Consider the following 20,094-nt stretch of genomic DNA (forward strand, 5'->3'; position numbering starts at 1 on the left):
GTAGGATACTTTCCCTGTGAAGAGTTCAAACTTAACTGTAGGAATCTGCTCAAAATCTTTTACATGTAATTTTTCATATGGTGCCGTTTCTGTAATATCTATCAGTTTATGAAGTTTTTTTTTCATTGTATATGTGCAGTTTTGACCAAGGAAAAATTTTGAAGTCTGGACCCGCAAACATGTATGCTAAACAAAATATCAACCAGTTACATTGCAAAGATTGGGCATATTAAAGTTAAAAAAAAGTCTTATTTACTTTTACTTCAGCTAGACCAATGCCACTGAGTATACTATTCGATTAGCCAATCAGAGCACTCTGTACTCTGCCTGATCTTTTGGTTTCAATCAAAGTATTGGAAACAATAACTGCCACCAATCAGAGAGCTTGTCTCATCTGCTGTTCGGCCTGTTCCACCGCAGTGTGGCTCTTGCTGCAAGTTACTCTTCCTGTTGTGCCAGTGCACATTTGTTGCAGTAACAGCCAGTACTTGGGCTGCCCTGTTGAAGGGGATTTGCAGAGAAGACCCTCCTCCCGTGCTCTCGGGCAGAGTTTAAAAAAAAAATATTTGCAAAGGACCGATCTGGGAGAGGTTGCCTAAATAGGAATCTCTTCCTGCCCCGTCAGGGGAGGTTTGATAGGGCCGACCAACCGGTGATGTTGTCTTAACTGCTACTGGGCTGCGAGATTGTCCTTACAGCAGGATTTCTGTACCTTCGGTAGGAACTGTGCAAAAACAAAAACTGCACTGACAAGCAGAAACTCCTGGCTCAAAACAGCAACTCAACAACTCCTTCCCAACACGCAAGATCGAGCAGCTACAGACACAAAACAAAACGCTGCAGGCAAATAGTCCGGCAGTTTGCACGCCGGTTAGAAATAGTTAGTTTTGCAGTGAACAGAAATCCTGAAGGAGGACAGTTATGGATTCCAACAACACAGGTATGGAAAAATACATTTAAAAAAAAAATAAAATAAATAACATTACTTTTAAAGTGCGTGTCTCAGATATTTAACTCCTACTTGTTATGCTACTGAAGTACTGAGGGTACCTATTGGAAATAATTGTTTTAAAGCACCATTTTGACACAGGCATTTTAATGTATGTGTTTGGATACCGCGCTGTTAAACTAGAGTTTGCTGTATAACGCGATAAGATAACCTGATTATGTTTCAGTAAATGAGTGGGCAGTTGAGAATTAATATTTTTTTAACTTGGAGTTTAAACCGTGACATCTAAAGTTACATTCCTCGATATCTGTGCATAAACGGTACGGGATGTGTTGGCCTGCATCAATATTGTTTCGTCCAATTTCGCGTTGCAATTACTACTTGAACAGTTGGCTGTACTATTTCAAGATTAGGGGACTGCATTTTGGAGAGGTCGGCTATTAATAAACGCTTTCCATTTTATACTTTGCAGAGTAATATGTGTTCTTTTGACTGACGTTTCTGTGTTAGTGTTACTGGGATATTATAGTAGTGCAGTGTGTCTTTCCTCCATCAATGGTCGTGTTTCTACCTTTTTATTTTGAAGTGATCGATATTGTGTTTTAGGACCGTGACAGCTCGGTGTTAGTGTTACTGGGATGTTACTGAAGTGAGCCCTGTTTTTTTCCCCATGTTGATTTTTTCCCCAAGTCCAATAAAGTAGGTCACAGTCTGAGTAAGGTGCAAGTTATTTTGCAGCAACTCACATGGACGGTGCTCCCTAGCCATGTGCACCTTGTGTATGTTGCCCCTCCTCTTCCCGCCCATTCAATTACACAATTATACATAGAGTGGCGAGCAGCACATCAAGCCAAGTACCGATTGCTCGGAGTCTGACCACTGTCCCGGCGACACTGACGTAATGTCCAACTAAAGAGAAGGAAACCCAGATCTGCCCATTTCTGCATGCCCCACTCTGCAAAAGGACGCATTGCTCTAAACGTCTCTGTGAGGTTGATGATACATTTATACCTGGAACTGCAGCGATTGAGAAGCACTGGGCACTCAGAGTAGACATGCTGCGTTAAACTATTTGATGCTTTAAAAAAAAAATCAGATAAACCCATTGCATTTCCAATTTGGGATTACAGCTGTAGATTTTGATTAAACAAACACATTTTAACTTGTGGAATATAGGAAATAAATTAATATTTTTTCTTCACAACCTTAAAAAAAAAATTAGCTCAAGGCATTCGTGGAAATTAAATTTTCAATGAGCTCGCTCATTGCGAGAAAACTCAGACTAAATAGTACTTAATTACAAACTCATTGAGTTAGGTCAAAATATTTTTATCTTATTCATTTTTCTCCCCCTTAGTCTCTGCAAACAGGCGAATACTCCATTCATTCCATGGGCTTCCCCGCCCCAATCTCTCCCAGCTCCCCCCACTCTCGGGGCGAAGGTTTCAGTGCTGTCTGGCAACCACTATGAACAGCTATGGCTTTGGATGAATTAATTGAGATAGCAGCCACTGTCAGTTTTTTTTTCCCTTAAAGCCTTTCTTAGAAAAAAATAAGCAAAATCCCAGTGAAAAACACATGACCATAACTTTAGCGTTAATTATTTAAATATGTAGTTTAAAAAAATCACTTGGTATTCAGCGTGGGAGTTCCAGTCCATTAAAATGTAAAAAATATTTGCGATACCAGCAGTTGTACTGAAGCTGGTTGGACACAATGGTCTGTTGCGGCGCACTGCACCCCGGCCCACGTATTTTAAGCACATAAGGAACATGTTTATGAGACAAGCGTCCAATTCTGACCAGCGCCTGAACAGTTAATGGTATTGTGTTTGCTGGAGGTGGAAACAGCCTGTGATGCAGTAGTAATCCAGGTCAGGAGGCGGGGAATGTGCTATGCCAGTGTTATTTTCAGCTCTGTGCTGAGGCTCCGCCTTGTCTTGGTTGGAATGCATGTCTAAGCCCTGCGGTTGTGAGATCGCAGTATTGGAGTAAAAAAATCCAGGTCAAAGGGGCGGACTGGCTCCAGTTCTGGTCTTCCACCCTACACTGGGCTCAGACTCTCGGTGGAAAGTCATGTCTTTGTCCCCTGTTTGAATTATGTGGGTCTGCCGACAAAGATTTTTTTGTTACTGTTCTGGGGGGATTCAGATTTTGGGGGGGGAGGGAACCGCTTGTTACTCCACGCTAGGCTCCCCTCTTTCCAGTTTGAAATATACACACATGTACATTTCCTGCAAAAAGTACACGTGATCGCTTTTAAGCAACATCTGTCAATGGGAGGAGACCCAGCTCTCGCCCTCCTTCAATTTGCCCAGCATGTGCACTCCGGAGGCGGGGTGGTCCCGTTGCTGAGACACACGAGTCGCGGCCAACACGTGTAATCAGCCCGTGACTCAACCTCCATAGTTCTATTAATACCCACGCCTCAGGAATAACCTTCATTCACTGGGTATTGGAAAGCGCAGTAACGTGATGTCTTGTTTGCTTGCCCTTTTAACGCGCTCTGCTGGCTGACGAGGAAGCGAATTGGAAACTGAAATGAAATAAACACAGGCTTTCAATTACACAGCTTGTTGCAAAACGTGTACTTTAGTCCTCGTCAGTGTGATTTGTAGATTTTCTCCCTGCATAAAATTCAATCTCTAATAAAAGATCTAAAGCATTGTGCAAAGTGTACATTACACTGAGTGTTTAATTTTTGGTTATGATAGGATGTAATGTGGTACACTGAATTCCTGCATTCTGATTTTCAACATCCTCCTCCAGTCATCTTCCATTATTTTTCTGTAATGCAACTTTGATAAATTTTGTGCCATTGAAGGCGAGAGATTTCAGTGGTAGGAATAGAATATTTTCCCCCTGTTAACACCTTGTTGCTGCATTAGGGATTGCCATGTTGGGTATAGTACAGATTACATAAGGAACAACAGAGTGACTACGAAGAGCAGTTCTTGGTGAGGATGATGCAGTTGATTTTGGAGAGAAAAAAAGTCACTCATTCTTATCCAGTGGCTCCCACTGGCAAGTATATACATGTGGACATTGGATTAAGATGGGATTGGCCTTGGTTGTGATACCCCTTGAGGTCAAATAGCCGATTGACACTCATTCTTCATATGTGAGGTTAAATATGACTATGTAGACAAGCTACCAGAGGGCTGTTTGCACCCATGGAACCATATTGCAGCATAGGGTTAGCACCTATATTATTAGGGGAAGGAGAAGAACAATCTCCTTTGTGACAATTATGTTTTGTATACTAGCTGTTCTCATGACCTTTTGAGCGCTGCTGTCAAATTAGTGTAATGTACACTTCCTTGCTTTGGCTCTAACTCTGTAGAAACAGGGTTGTTATTGTCCAAAGTCATTTCTCTTAGTATGATGGCACAAGAGAAGATTTGAATTCAATTAATCTGGACTGGATTCAGTCAAAGGCAAGATGGTGATTTGTTGTGCTAGCCATTTCCTGACTACTGTAGGGTAGTTTGGGTGGGGTTTTACTTAGGGTGGCAGCCAGTTGTCTGAGCTATTTATCCTCAGGATAAAGGGTTGGTCACTTACGACTGCGATGGGGAGGAATTTCTTCATTCAAAGGATTGTGAATCTTTGGAATTCTCTACCTCAGAGAGCTGTGGATGCTCAGTCGTTGAGTCTATTCAGGACAGAGGTCAGTAGATTTTTGGATACTCAGGGAATTAAGGTGAGTTGAGGAAGAAGGTCAGCCATGGTCTTATTCAATGGCGGAGCAGGCTTGAGGGGCTGAATGGCTTACTCCAGCTCCTATTTCTTATATTCTTATATCCTGGCTCTAGACTCAAAGCCATAAAAAATTATTTAACTCATTTTAAGGTGTAATGAAGCTGGGATATTGGCATATGGGAAGTTATGGATGCAAATCTGTTCTTGACACATGTTGATGCACCAATGTGTTAATCTTTCTAGTCACTTCAGAGCACAGCAGGAGATATTTCTTCTTACTAATAAGAACCCCAACTACTGAACCTCTGAGGAAGGGTGGTAATGCTGCTAGTTAATCATTACATCCCATGTAAAAAGAAAACACATGGTAGTACAGAATACCCAATTCCATACAAACAACAATTTGCATTTATATAGTGCCTTTAATGTAGTCGAAAGCCCCAAGGCACTTCACAGAAACATGATTAAACAAAATTTGAGACTGAGTCACATAAGGTGATATTAGTACAGATGGCCCAAAGCTTGGTCAAAGAGGTAGGTTTTAAAGAATGTCTTAAAGGGCGCATGAACGAGAGGTTTAGGGAGGCAGAGAGGTTTAGGGAGGCCGAAGGCATGACTGCCAGTGGTGGAGCGATGAAAATCAGGAATGCTCAAGAGGCCAGAATCGAAGAATGTAGGGCAGGAGGAGGTTACAGAGATAGGAAAGGGTGAGGACTGGGAGCCAATGTAGGTCAGTGAGCACAGGGCGATGGGTGAATGGGACTACTGTGAGTTAAAATACAGGCAGCAGAGCTTGGATGAGCTCAGGTTTACAGAGGGTGCAAGGTGGGAGGTCAGCCAGGGGAGCTTTGGAATAATTTGAGTCTCGAGGTAACAAAGGCTTGGATGAGGTTTTCAGCGGCAGATGAGCTGAGCTTTGCACAAACCTCAAATACACAAGTTTGCAGCCAAACCCAGTTTTATTATGTTTCTCAAAGTGTTTTGCTGCACTTTTGTTTTGCAGCAAACGAGCCTCAAACAGTTGGCAGCAATCCCAATGGTGAAACTGTAAACATGTAAGCCTTGGTACGGCCAAACATAATAAAGCTTCAGCACAGACACAGGGTGCCTGAACTATAATGTTATGATTCAGGCTGGAATGTTGCAATAATGACAGAGATCAGCAGAATCCTACAACAGTACATGGGGCCCCTAAAACCCCATCTCAGTTGTCATGCTAGGCCCCCACCTGCCACGAATGAGGCACATTAATTTTGCCACATGGACATTAAATTTCAAATTGTTGCTGGGAAGAAGAGAAGGCCTGTGACAAGGGGTTGCCGGCCCCTGGCTGCAAAGAAATTTTTGCATATTAACAGACAGTGCTTGGAACAAAGGAGCCACTCTCTGCTCCAATACAATTCACAAACAGATGTGGTCAAACCAGTTAGTCACATGACTAACCTGCTTGGCAGTCTGGGTTTTATTCTGAATTGTACAGTTTGAACTGAGTGTTGGCAGAAAGCTGTTTGCTCCTGGATTGAAAAGACCTCTCCTGTCTGCTCCCATCTCTTTCTCATGGAACTCCAAAACCCACTGAAGCCACATGAACCCCATGAGAGAAAAGTCTCTTACAGTGAACAAGGTTTAAGAAGAATACTGGGCTCCAATGAAACGTAAGATGTACCTACAATCAAGGACTCTACGATGAGCTCGAAGAATCATAACAACCCTGCAGATATTGCCTCAAACTTTTCCACTTTATTTTTCTTCTCTCTTCTGTCTCTATTTGCACGTGTGTATCGCGTATACATGCTAGCGTGGGCGCGTTGCGTATCCGTAGGCATCAGCCGAATTAGAGTTTAAGTTTAATAAATTTCAACTTTTCCTCTTTAAAACTAAGAAAACCTGTTTGTGCTGGATTCTTTGCCTTATAATTGGAAAGCGGCGAACAAGGATTCACCAAGGAGGGTGGGGGGGCTAAAAACACGGTATGTTTAAAAATAAAACCCTGTTACAATAAGACCAGGTGAAGGCTGAAAGGGAACCCTAGACCTCTCTTTCACTGGGTCGTAACACAGTCAACAGAAAACACAAAGCAGGTTGGGCAGCATCTGTGGACAAATTAGTCAGGTCTCAAACGTTAACTGACTGACTGACTTCTGTTTCCCCTTGCAGATGCAACTTGACCTGCTGAATAATTGTAGCTTTTCCTGTTTTTGTTTTCCGATTTCCAGTATCTGCAGTACATCTAAGTCAATGCTGATTTTATTTTTTCATTTTAGGCAGAATAATAGGGCACTGTACAGCCAGAGATGACTGTTACGAGAACATCCTGCTATTTCAGTTGGGTGCTTTCTGGTTGAGTTGACTTAAAAATAGAAGTTGAAAACTTGATAACACCATCAATTTGATTGCCAATACACTCCTATTTAAAGAAGGGAGTATTCATGCAAATCTTGTTCTATGCTGTTTTTCCTGGAGCAAGTTTGTATCCCTGCCCTCTCTTCAATGAATGGAAGTCTGTTGTTTTGATTTCCAATTTTCTTTTTGCCAACTTTTGTTCTTCCTCCCCCCCCTCCTGAGCAGGTTGACTCCTTGGTGGGATATAGTTCCACAGGTGACGGGCAATCTATGATACCTCATGGCTATGATTTGGTGCTTTAATGTTTAGTGCTTCTGTAATTCAGGTCTCGGAACATCAACATCTGTTCGCGCTCTCTGCCCTTACCCTTGCGGATTTTGTAAACCCACAAAGATCCTGCCATGATACTTTAGTGGGGTTAAGGGGGCCAGTTTTAGTAGTGTAAGCGTGGGTAGCCAATCCATTGATGTGGATTCTTGTGAACTAAACTATAGGAGCACTAAGTGTAATCATGTGTGAGCCTTTACAGGGAGTGGTAGAAGACTGTTTGATTACTGGAGGCATCACAGATGAGCCTGTGCCATCCTCATTTGATTTTCGTTAACTAGTGGAGCTGAGGCTTTGGGGAAGAAATATAATGTTTTTAAAAACTCTTAACTCCATGAACTTTACAGTATATGTTTATCTTCCTGTCCTCCCATTACAGGTGGAGTGATCACCTATATCGGGCCAAACAGTACTTCTTCAAGTCCAGTACTGTTGTACAGTGATAATTCCAACAGTAGTTTCCAGTCTGTGTCCCAGTCGTGTTCCCCATTACCACCTTCACCCAACAGCTCTGGCTCCCAGGATGGCAAACACTACAGAAGTAGCTCGTCAGGATCTGGAGAAGATTGTCCAACCACTGGATCCTTCAGCAACTTGAAGCTTTCTGTGGATGATGGAAACACCATTCCCACCACTAAAAGCAGCTCTGGAATCACTAGTAAGTAATCCCAGTATCTTTTCTTCCTTCTGTCTGATATCACTGAGTGTAATTAAAGTGGAATAGCCCCTCCTTTTCCCAAATAGAAAATAACTCTTAATTTGACCAGACAATAACAAGGAATGGTAATTTTTGGAGGCCAGTCATTTCAATCATTACGCTCTGCTTTATGAAACTCTCTGGAAACTAGATGGTTTTTATAACTCTCTTCTCCAAAAGAAACCTACTTCTTGAACTGTGCTTTCAGTTCCCCCTCCTCCCGCCCCCCCCCCCCCCCCCTTAAACTCTGCCTTAGCCTCCATTTCTCAGTTTTGTAAAATGCTCTGAGATATTCCTTTACATAAAGGGTGTTGTATAAATGCAAGTTATGGTTTGGTTTAGCATGCAAGTTGTAAAAAATTAACTTAACTCAAGTTTATCAAGGAGAAAACTGAATAGCTGAATTCCTTCATTAGAGACATTTTGTGTCTTCCGACTAAACCTTCTGAAGTTGAATTTTAAAATATTCTTTGGCGAAAAATAGTTTCCAAATTCTCAGAGAAGAACATTTCCAAATATGTCCAGGGTCAGGAGACAAGATGGCGGATCTCCAGCAGGCTCTGTCTTCCTCTGGACAGATGTGCCGCTCCTTGTTCAACATAATGGGATCAATCCAGAATGATCCGCTGTACACATCATCCCGAGGGCTCTTTTCCAGCAGGAAGACCGGAGAATGTTGATTTCCAACTCTGACAATTTGGAAAATTATCTTCCAAACTGTTGTGGGACTAGTAATTTAGATTGGAAACCCATCCTGCGAATAGTATAGGAGAGGTGAATTAATATACGCAACAGAAGATGAAGCACCCGGTGTTAGTGACTGTTTCCTGAATCAATGTTAATTGGTCTCCATTATCTGATGGTGGCATTTGTTCTTTAGAGGTAGAATAGTTGACAATTTACAAGGGAAATCTCTTTCTTACCCTTAATTACATCACCATCTCACCAGCAGATGCTGACCTATGCTGGGCACTCTTCAAACATCGCTGACCTCGTTCTGTACCTTGCCCAAGTGGTCATTCTTAAAAGTATACGTCTAGATTTCACAAGTTGGCAAGCCTGCTCACATGTGTGCGTTTTCCAGTAGCGGTCTCTAGATAGCAATTGGGAGAAGGAACTCTGGCTGATTTTCCTTCCTTAATCTAGGAGTCATTGTGACCAATTGTAATAACCCTACAACCAGCCCATTTGAGATCAGCTAACAGCACAGACCAAGGACTCAAACATGTCCCTCATTCTTGGCCTGTATGGCCAAATTCCACAGTATAGCAGGAGAGTGAAGTCGCATCTTCATTACAGGCCCTGCAGGTTCTCTTATTGGCCCTGTTTAAAGCCAATACTAAAGGCATCAGCCATTGGCAGTTCTAAAGGTGGTTGTATAATAAGCTGTTTACATTTTGACGAAACCTCACATCATTTCTATTTGTTTCCCTTTTGTTTAGAAATCAGTGGAATGATTCTGCTGTGTAAAGTGTGTGGGGATGTGGCTTCTGGTTTCCACTATGGAGTGCATGCCTGTGAAGGTTGCAAGGTAAGTTATACCCATTAATACAGGAGAAATCATACCAGTATGCATCCACATATTCAACTAATGTAAATGCATGCATTTGCTCAGGCATGGCCCTGTGGTTGCACATATGCACAATATTGATTCCGAATGGCTTAGCTAGCAAAGGATCATGTGAGATGCTACTCTACCATTCTAGCTCAAATCTGACTTCAGCTTGGGCAGGACATTACTATTGGTTTCATGGTCCCTCGGACCAAGAAAGGGTAAAATCTGCCGGGGTTCCCAGTCTGACTCATGATCCACAGATCACTGCTGAAAAATGTTCACGTGAAGATGTCAGTCGAGGACAGGATTAGTTGCTTGGGTGTGATTCCCTTTGCAACGACAACTTATAATTATATAGCATCTTTAGCATGGTAAAACATCCAAAGGTGCTTCATGAGCGTTATAAAGCAAGATTTGACACCGAGCCACTTAAGGAGATCTCAGGTCAGATAACTAAAAGCTTTGTCAAAGAAGTAGGTTCTTAAAAGAGACAAGTGCGATAGTGTAGGGGGTGGGGGGGGGGGGGGATTCTAAAGCTTGGGGCCTAGGCAGCTGAAGGCAGGGTGGAGCGATTAAAATTGTGGATGCTCAAGAGGCCAGAATTAGAGGAGCACAGATATCTCGGAGGGTTGTGGGGCTGAAGGAGATAAGAGATGGGGAGGGGTGAGGCCATGGAGGGATATGAAAACGAGGATGAGGATTTTAAAATAAAGACGTTGTTTGACTGTGAGCCATTGTAGGTCAGTGAGTATGGGGGTGATGGGGGAACAGGGTCCAAATGAATAGCTTGCTAACACTCACTGTCTAGACTCAAACTTGAAGAATGGCCAAGATGTCAGAGATGTGCTGCTGTTTTGAAACTGTACCTTGGTATTAATCACTACTTTCAGAAAAAGGAACAGTATGAGGGTAGGGGACATGTGTCTATATATACAAACACATAGACATGGATAAATGTATATACGTGCATGTTTAATGCTTATTTACATACACACACAAATATTATATACAATGCAGTAGAACATTTCAGTTTAACTAATGAACAAGCTGACCAACCAGTTAACATTCATATGTGTAATTGTCCCAGCTACAAGAAGCCAGAGATTGAGAAAGAAAAGGTTGAAATGTCATAAGGATATAGTCTGGACAATTTGGTATTGAGCTGTGCTGCCAATTTAGGTAAAGACTCTATACATTCCCCAGCCTTTTTATTTGTCTGATCACATGATTAGACACAAGCACAGAAATTACAATATTAGTCTGATCTTTGGAGGGCCCGTGAATGGCCCAGAAGGAGATGGATGCTTTAAGCTCTGATGTTTTCATCATTTTTAAAATCCAAATGCGCTGTCACTTAACCAGTGCTTCTTGATTTAATTTGTCTTCTCCATTGCTCTCGCAAACCATGGTGGGGGTCCCACAGTTTGGGCATTGACACTTCGAGGTTTTTTACTAAAAGGAGCCTCTATCCATTGCCTAGTCAGCTAAAAGTGTAATTTTTGTTGGCGCTGTGTCACGTGGTATTTTTCCCCCTTGCAGGGCTTCTTCAGGAGAAGCATTCAGCAGAACATCCAGTACAAGAAGTGCCTCAAGAATGAGAATTGCACCATCATGCGAATCAACAGGAATCGTTGTCAGCAATGCCGCTTTAAGAAGTGTCTTGCTGTAGGCATGTCCAGGGACGGTGAGTTTCTTTTTCTCTTTCTCCGATTTTCGAGTTAGTGTATTTTCTTTTTAACAAAATGAATACTGCTTGGGTCTCTTTGGGTCCATGGGCGAAGCAGTGGAAATGTAGGTGGGCAATACTATTCCATACTTTCTTGACTGGGGCCTCACTAGTATTGTGGACAGAAGCTGCTCTTTGTGTCAGCCGTGCCTCAGTGGTAGCACTCTTCCATTGGAATCAGCAGGCCATGGGTTCAAGCCCCACTGAAGTAACTTGAGTGCACAATCCAGGCTGACATTCAATGCAGTATTGAGGGAGTACTGCATTGTTACAGATGCTATCTTTCAGATGTGGTGTTAAACTGTGGCCCTGTCTGCTCCTTCACATGGAGTGAAAGATCCCATAGCACTCCTTGAAGTAGAGCAAGGAAGCTCCTGTCAACCAATACCCCATCAAACACCAATTATCTGGTTATTCATTTCGTTGCAGTTTGTAGGATCTTGCTGTGCACAAATTGCTGTTGTGTTTATCTAAAAACAACAGTGATTGCACTTCAAAATGTATTGAATTGGCTGTAAAGCACTTTTGAGATGTGTGAAAGTTGCTATATAAATGCAGGTTATTTCATTTTCCTTCAGTTTTCTTTTCTCTAGTTTGTCCCATATTGGAACATTTAACCTTCAACAAATGATCTGTTATGGTTCAAATTGAGAACCAATAAAACGTATTGCACATGATAAGCAGTGCCGGAATTCAGCGGAAATTGATGGTCTGCCTGATTTCCTTTCTTAATAAAATATATTTCTCTTTTTTTTTTGCCCTGGAGATGTGTCCTCTCTCCTTCAGTTTGAAGGTTGGATCCATGATCACAATCTTCTCCATGACACTGATGCTGAAACTGTTTCATGTGTACAGTTGGCACGAATGTAGTCATGTAATTCTGCTCTTCTGCCAGTATATCTATATACCAGACATATGAATGCTACCCACAATGGCGCAGATTCAATATTATTTCATTGTTCTGATCCCTCCTACTTCCTTATCTTCTCACTTCCCCAGTACAAACCACGATCAGGAACTGTTGTCTGCTGTCCCTGATATTTCTGTAGAGCTGAAAAATGACTGGTGAGAAAGCAAAACCTTGACGAGATTAACCAAAACATTTATTTTGTTAATTTAACTTTAATAGCACTATTCCCTTTCCATTACAATCTCTTAGGTACACATTATTGCGTCTGAGCTGAGAAGCACGTGCTCCTAATATACGCTGTACCTCAGTGATGATTCTAAGGCAAGCTGATGGGAATTGTTCTCATTGGCTCCTTTGTCTCCTTTTACAGCAGTGCACTTCACCAGTAAATTGTAACGAGTGTCCCACCTAATGGACTGAATGAGAATCTGTGTGTTGCATAGTGTTGGGATGGCTGGATTAAACCCATGCAACAGAAATGCCAAGTGTGTGGTGTTGACCCAATTTGCATGAACTGGTGAAGGAATAAAGCATAACCTGTTACCTTATTTTTCTTGTAGCTGTGCGTTTTGGGCGCATTCCAAAGCGAGAGAAGCAGCGAATGTTGGCGGAAATGCAAAGTGCCATGAATAATATGGTGAACAACCAGCTCAATGGAGAGCTACAGAATGAAATCCAGCCCCAGCAGCAAAACTGGCAACATCAGCCTCCACTCGCAGGTCCTCTCCAACCACCGCAGCAAGAGCGGTCATCCCCCCTTCTCCATCCCCAACAGCAGCACAACTCCCAGCAGTTATACTGCCCCAGCACTGAAGCCTCAATGGAAGAAGTCATCTACTGCATTTCAAGAGCACATAAAGAGACCTTCACCTATGCTCATGACAAGTTAAAGCAAACAACAGCAGCCTGCCAACATAACGTAGAGTTGGTAAACCACAATGCCAATTGCTGCCTGAATGGGTATCACATCAATGGCATGAACAACATCTATCATCAAGAGAACAACATCTTCCACAAAACCAGTAACAGTGGACTAAAGAACATGTGCTATCCATCTTCCTTCCCCAATGGACACACTAACGGGAACATCAGTGGACATTACCAGAGTCCGACCAATGGACACAAATTTCACACTAGAAACTCGTATAGTTCCAATGACGAGATAGAGACTGGCAATGGGCGGACCTGCCCGTGGAAAGGAGCGAACAGTGTCATTCTGGTAAGATATTGCCCAACTTACACATAATTTCATAATATCAGCTATGGCTTAGTTGGTAGCACGCTCACCTCTGAATCGTGAGATTCCAGGTTCAAATCCCACTCCAGGGCTTGAGCACTAAAATCAAGTCTGACAGTCCTGTGCAGTACTGAGGGAGTGCTGCATTGTCGGAGATGCCATCTTTCAGATGAGCCATTAAACCGATGCCCCATCTGTCTGCTCAGGTGGATGTAAAAGATCCCATGATGCTATTTCGAAGAACAGGGGAGATTGTCCTGGCCAATATTTATCCCTCATTCAACATCAACAAAAACAGATTATCTGGTCATTACCATAATGCTGTTTGCGGGAGCTTGACATGTGCAAATTGGCTGCTGCGATTCTGACATTAAAACAGTGATCACACTTCAAAAGTACTTCCTTGTATTTAAAGCACTTTGAGATATCCAGTGGTCGTGAAAAGCATCATATAAATGCAAGTCTTTCATTCTTTAACATGGGCATTTGAACAGATTTCTCTGATCAGGAGTCACATTAAATATGTTTGTAGTGAGTGTATGGTTCTCCCTCTAAAATACTAATAAACCAAGCACTTGCATTCAATGCAAAATTGAGATCTCCATGGAGACACGATCATGTGTACTGAATCTGAACATTCTTCATAAATAATAGGCTTGTTTAGTTTAACAATAAATATATATAACAGCAATATGAATTTTGAAAATACATGAGAATTTTTTAGGACCAGTTTAATTGAACAGGGTTAACCCACAAACCCATCCTTTTAACATAGATCAATGCCATCTATTTAGATTTGTACCATATCTGTTAATCCTTTCACCAAAAACATCTATTTTTCCAATGTATCAATTGACATTGCCCACTTCAATTAACTTTCCTACACTATCTTCTTTTAAAGGGCGATCGAGCCACTGAAATTCTTTGTTGCTATCCTGCTTAAAAATCTAAAGAATTATGTTCACGCTGCATGATGCTTTGAGTAAGAACCTGATGTTGTCACGAGAGTACGTCACATTCCATTTTAGAAACACTTCAGACGCCTTGTTTTGATGTTACATCCTATCTCACTCTTCCCCCAACAAATTGTTTCCTGTAAAATAATTTTAATTTGTGCTATAATTACTGTACAATTCAAAGTGTTGATTTTCTTTATCTGAAAAAAGCAAAACCAAACCATTATTCTGAATCATCTTCCAGTGGAGATGATAAACGGGAAGTCCATAATTCCAAATATATCAAAACTTCCTTTCAATTAATGAGTATGGGAGGAATATTAAAGCATTAGTTTCAGAAGTTCTGATTAATAAATTGTAGCTTTTAGTTTATTCGTAGTTTATTCTCTTGGCCCTATCTGTAGAAAATACATGGTCATCATAAATCACAATTCAATGCTGTTGTTACAAAGCACTGGATACAGTATACCCTAGCAATTGCTCTCTTGCACTCTGAACACTGGTCAGGTAGAATACTGATTTTCTAAAGCACAGAGGTGGCTTGAGAAACAAAGAGCTTAGAAATCATAATTATTTAGATTTGAAATCATTTAATAAAACTTGTCATCTGGATGTTAATTTAAGGTTTAATAAATCATTTGATAAGTGATTTTGGCATAATCATGTAAACATTGATAGTAAAATCTAGATTGTAACGATGGTCTATTACTTGCGTCTTCTGGAATGTGTCTGTTTCTGTGTGTGGCCCAGTTGTACAAGAACTTTCAGGAATTGCAAAGGTTCTACAGAAAACAACCTCCGTTTTACTAATTATTCAGGAATAAACCACCATGTCTCTGGAGGGTGTTGGCATCAGATCAGCGGTAGAGCACTCACAGGGCTTGCTTCAATTTTATGAACTCTCCGCAGATTCCCACTGGTGACCAATACTCCCAGTGGCTGTGTGCTGTCAGCTAGCCAACTATCAGACATACAGCATGGAGGAAAAGTATCCCACCACTGAGAAACATAACACTTACTGTCCTGCTTATTTTTCTGCAAGCTCAAATTCTCTTGGCTTGACAGTGGAACAGAGTTGTTATTTGTGGTCAACTTTTTGCCGTCACCAGTTGAGTGAGCATGCAAAGAAGTGAGCCCAAGTGATCGAAAAAAAAAGAGATTAGTAAATGTCACTTTTGTTTCTCTGACTGCAGGCCTGCCCCATGAACATACGGCCACACGTAGATGGCTGTCGATCAGTGCAACAGATCTGGGAGGATTTTTCCCTGAGTTTCACACCAGCTGTCAAAGAGGTGGTGGAGTTTGCAAAACTTATTCCAGGTTTCAAGGACCTGTCCCAGCACGACCAGGTGATTCTGCTGAAAGCTGGCACCTTTGAGGTACGTAATGGGATTAAATGATCTACTTTTGAGGCAAATGCAATTCATGTTGTGAAATATTAAATAGCAGAAGCTAGGTTAATTCCGGAACCTGAACAAAAGTTCATTACTAAAATTGGGATAGCAAAAGTTAGTTAACTTGCTGATGTCTTGAGTGGAGTAAATCCAGTGGCAGACGTTTAGCAGTGTCAGTTTTCGAGTCCATTCAGCACTGCCTGCTTGAGCTGGAGTTTTAATTTAATTAATTCAGTCTTTCGATTAGAAAGACCATCCAAACCGTTGTGAATTTGGAATCACTGTGAACCTGCATTGGCTGTACTTGTATCAGGCATACACGGTGTAGAGGAGATGCTGGTATGTTGTACTGTGAGGGCTTGGGTGCTGGGTCTGATGTCACTGTGATTGACGCTTTGCCTCAGATCTGGTTTGTAACAGTTATGAAGAAGCATTGCGATGGTAACTCAGTCCACACATGGCCTGGTTGCCCAGTTTATTAGCACATGGGCCTCAGGCCAGTAGGGTACAGGATCTTGCCCACTAATCCTCTGGTGAGTTTCCAGGAAGCAGACAAGAAACATTCCCAAAGGGAAGTAGGATAATAGTGAAAGCCTGGGTGCTCTCTCTTGCCTACTCTCGCCACTGGGAAACAGCGGATGGTGGGGCATGGGGAACATAAAGATGAGCATCAAAACAGTTAAAGTAAGGAACAAAATAAATATTAACCAATGCATTTTGGCGTCAAGAAGTCGTAAGCAATTTCTCAACTGGAAGAAACAACTGCGCAGCCTGCGAAATCATAGCATCATTAGGAAGACAAATAGTTGTTTTCACTGAGAGCAGAGTCTACTGCAGAAAAAACCCACTTCTGAAAGGAATTTACACATGATTGTTTTGACCCCTTGTGCGGCAGGTCCTGATGGTGAGGTTTGCGTCGCTGTTCAATATGAAGGAGCAGACTGTCACTTTTATCAGTGGAACCACATACTCCATCGAAGAGCTGCGGGGGATGAGGATGGGAGACCTGCTCAACTCCATGTTTGACTTTAGTGAGAAACTGAGCTCCTTGCACCTCAGTGAAGAAGAGCTGGGTCTCTTCACTGCCGTTGTGCTGGTCTCTGCAGGTAAGGACTGGTTCAGGTGGCAGAGAGATGGGTTGAGGTTTTCATTCTAAGGACAAGTAGCCAATTGTGAATCTTGGTTGGTTTTGTGTCACTTGGACATTAATGCCAATTGTAATGGCTCCCTTGGGGTGCTTCAGCTGGGATCAATTAAAGCACGTGGGTGTGTACTTAACCCCCTTAGGCCTGCAGGCAAGCCCTGTGCTAATGTTTTGCCACCTAGTTCCGTGCCAACAGTAACTTTGTCAGCATGTCTGGAAACAACAACTGGATGGGGAATTCCCTGATGTCTGGTGTACAGCTGAACCTAGAAAATATAGAAAACATGGCTGTTGTTAGGAGGTTTATGCTCCGTAATTTGCTAACCTCACAAAGACCAGCAACCCCATGTTCTTGTTAACTAGTCTTAACACATAGCTGTTGACTAGTTATGATAATTTATTGACACATTGCTGAATAATCAGCAGTTGTCAGGTGAGAAGAAGATTAGACACCTGTGCTCCACCCTCCACCCCATCAGTCTTCAGAGGATGATTATGAAGAAAAAAATGTAACCTTTCTATGATTCTATGAATGCTGTCAGTTTAGGGAGTGCACAGTGAACTCACCCGTTGATTTAATAATTTTCAAACCGACCGCACTAAACGCTGTTTGTGGCGACTTTACCGTCCATTCTCTTTCGGCTTTCAGATCGTTCTGGAATTGAGAATGTCAACTCAGTGGAACAGCTCCAAGAGACGCTAATCAGAGTTCTGAGAGCGCTGATTATGAAGAATTATCCCAATGAGGCTTCGCGCTTCACGAAACTGCTGCTGAAACTGCCAGATCTCCGCACTTTGAACAACATGCACTCGGAGAAGCTCTTGGCCTTTCGGATAGATCCCTGAGTTTCCAGTCAAACCACAGCCTCACCGGACTTATCTCCGTGACATTTTTAAAGCATTTTTTTAATTTATATTTCAATGAACGTTCAGATTACATATTGCAAAGCATCTTGTAAATATGTGTATATTTCAGCTGTCAAGGGAGTGTAATATATTCTTATAAGGAATGTTCTACAAATCAATATATTTAAAATGTCCTTTGGGACCTAGGATATACATGAGCTTGATCGTAGAACTAGCTGTGAAGTTATCTGCTTGCTGGTTTGAAGTAATGCATAAAAGGCAATTGAAGATCTGTGTGCCCTGAACAGTGAGCAGGCAATGATTCACGGTGCCCGCCGATCTGTTGCCTCTCCCACATGTTCTACTTGACGAACTAGTTCAAGTCTACATTTCAGTGTCAGAATCCACAGCCAATCCCAGCATCGTACACTCATTGAACGTGATCGTAACGTCACCAGTTGAAACAGAGTAAACGACGCCATTCTTTGAAATTTCAGCCGGAGCACGGCCGAAGGCAAAAGACCAAGTGTGACCCCCAGCCCTTGTTCAGTGTTCACCGTTTTCAACTTCAGCATGAGAGGAGAGCAGTTGAAGCCCATCTTACCTGTGCATTTTTTTTTTGTTGCTAAACATCTGCTGTCTTGTGACTGTATTCACGGAGTAGGCTGAGTTCTCAAACTGCTCCAGACATTTTATAGCAAACAATGAAATGATCAAATGAAAACAGAAAATGCTGGAAATACTCAGCAGGTCAGGCAGCATCTGTGGAGTTAGAAGCAGAGTTAACGTTTCAGGTCTGTGACCTTTCACCAGAACTGGCAAAAGTTAGAAATGTAATAGGCTTTAAGAAGTGAAGGGAAGACAACAAAAGGGAAGATGTGTGATAGAGCGGAGGGCAGGAGAGATGTCATGGGACAAAGGCAAAGGGAGTGTAAACGGTTGTGTGAAAGACAAAGCAGTAGTCCAGAGAGAGTGTTGAGTCGCTATTTGAATCTCTTGAAGCTTACGTTCAAACAACAGAAATTGTTTGGGAGGAAGTTGCTGCATACTTGTGGTTTACTTCTACTCAAGATTTCTACTGAAGATTCAACAGATCAGCTGCCCCACTGTGAGCTAAAGCGATGAGAAGGCCCCACATTCCATCTCTGTTCTGCTGAGCCAACTAATGTAGTAGCATTAGATGCTACAACTGGCCTCAGTAGCCCTGGGGTAGGGAAATGGGGGGTGGGGGGGGGGAGATAGTGGAAAGAACAGCAAGGGGTTGGAAAGTGCATGTAGCTGTAGTCGTTGGGGTTGGTTTTAATGGTCTGTGAAGTTGAAAATCCTGCTGACATTCCCTGTCCAGGCTCGCACACAAAGAAAGGTCACTTAGGGGTGAGGTGCTGAAGGGACTGCTGTTGTCCATGCAGCTATATCCCAGCATGAACCAACATCTTTAAGGGAGGAGTTGCGCGAAAGCTGAGACGCTTCAAATTAAAAAAAAAACAAAAAATCTGTGTGGCCGTTGCAGCAGGGCAGGACCTGCTCTCGATAATTAAATTTACTGCATCTGTCTCAATGTAGTTCAATAATTGATGTGTATATGAATCTGGATGAATTCATTAACAATTTCTAAAAATAAAATAATGAATGCACTGAGCTAAATAACAAACTGAATCTCCGTGTCATTTTATGGTAAGGATCTTGCAACAACAGTATGTGCCACTGTGAGGTTGAGCCACTGGGGAACACTGCAGTATTTGAGAGGGGAATTTGGGATCCCATTCACCTCTGGGTTTGCTTTAATGGAGCAACCTAAGTGAGAGGTTAATGGCCAGCGTGCAGGACAGCACCGAGATGGAAAAGATTCGGAGGGAAAAACCAGGTTACAACAAAAAGTACTGGTTATGGAAGATCAAGGAAAGCACGAGGATTATATAAGGGGAGATGAAGGCAACTGAAGATGCACAGTTTTGAGATTCTGGGGAAGAATAAGTTAAGAATAAGAGACAATGCATTGAGCCACAAATAGTTTTTATTGTGCCAGTGCCCTTGGGTTCCTGCAACATGATTATTATGCATAAAACTGTTAGGACTTGTAAAGACCTCTTAAAAATAGGACTTCCCAGCAGCTAGTCTTAGTGAGTCCTTGATTTATATTTAGCTTGCGCCAGCTGCACAAGGCAAGAACTTGCACTTATAAAACACATTTTACATCCTCAGGGCACCCAAAGCAGTTGGCAGCCAATTAGTGCCTTACAGCAGTGACTACATTTATTTTAAAATGTAGGAAACACAGCAAAGTCTCTCGAGCAGCAACTGAATAAAT

At 42.1% G+C, this 20,094-nt stretch overlaps 1 protein-coding gene across 1 annotated transcript; it reads left to right on the top strand.

Annotated features, from left to right (window-relative positions):
• Positions 1-436: 436 nt before the first annotated feature.
• On the top strand, positions 437-18,994 carry nr1d1 (nuclear receptor subfamily 1, group d, member 1). The gene is made up of 8 exons (XM_068013469.1): positions 437-940; positions 7,701-7,979; positions 9,461-9,549; positions 11,113-11,257; positions 12,770-13,428; positions 15,596-15,781; positions 16,692-16,902; positions 17,590-18,994. The coding sequence occupies exons 1-8, from the start codon at positions 922-924 to the stop codon at positions 17,784-17,786; spliced, it is 1,785 nt and encodes a 594-aa protein (XP_067869570.1). The 5' UTR covers positions 437-921; the 3' UTR covers positions 17,787-18,994.
• Positions 18,995-20,094: the final 1,100 nt, after the last annotated feature.

Source organism: Heterodontus francisci, chromosome 33 (genome assembly GCF_036365525.1).
Source record: "Heterodontus francisci isolate sHetFra1 chromosome 33, sHetFra1.hap1, whole genome shotgun sequence".
Classification (NCBI taxonomy): Eukaryota; Metazoa; Chordata; class Chondrichthyes; order Heterodontiformes; family Heterodontidae; genus Heterodontus; species Heterodontus francisci.

Coding starts and splice junctions, on each gene's coding strand:
- nr1d1 (XM_068013469.1), top strand. Junction 13,429..15,595: donor GAGCGAACAGTGTCATTCTG/GTAAGATATTGC, acceptor CTCTGACTGCAG/GCCTGCCCCATGAACATACG. Junction 15,782..16,691: donor TGAAAGCTGGCACCTTTGAG/GTACGTAATGGG, acceptor CTTGTGCGGCAG/GTCCTGATGGTGAGGTTTGC.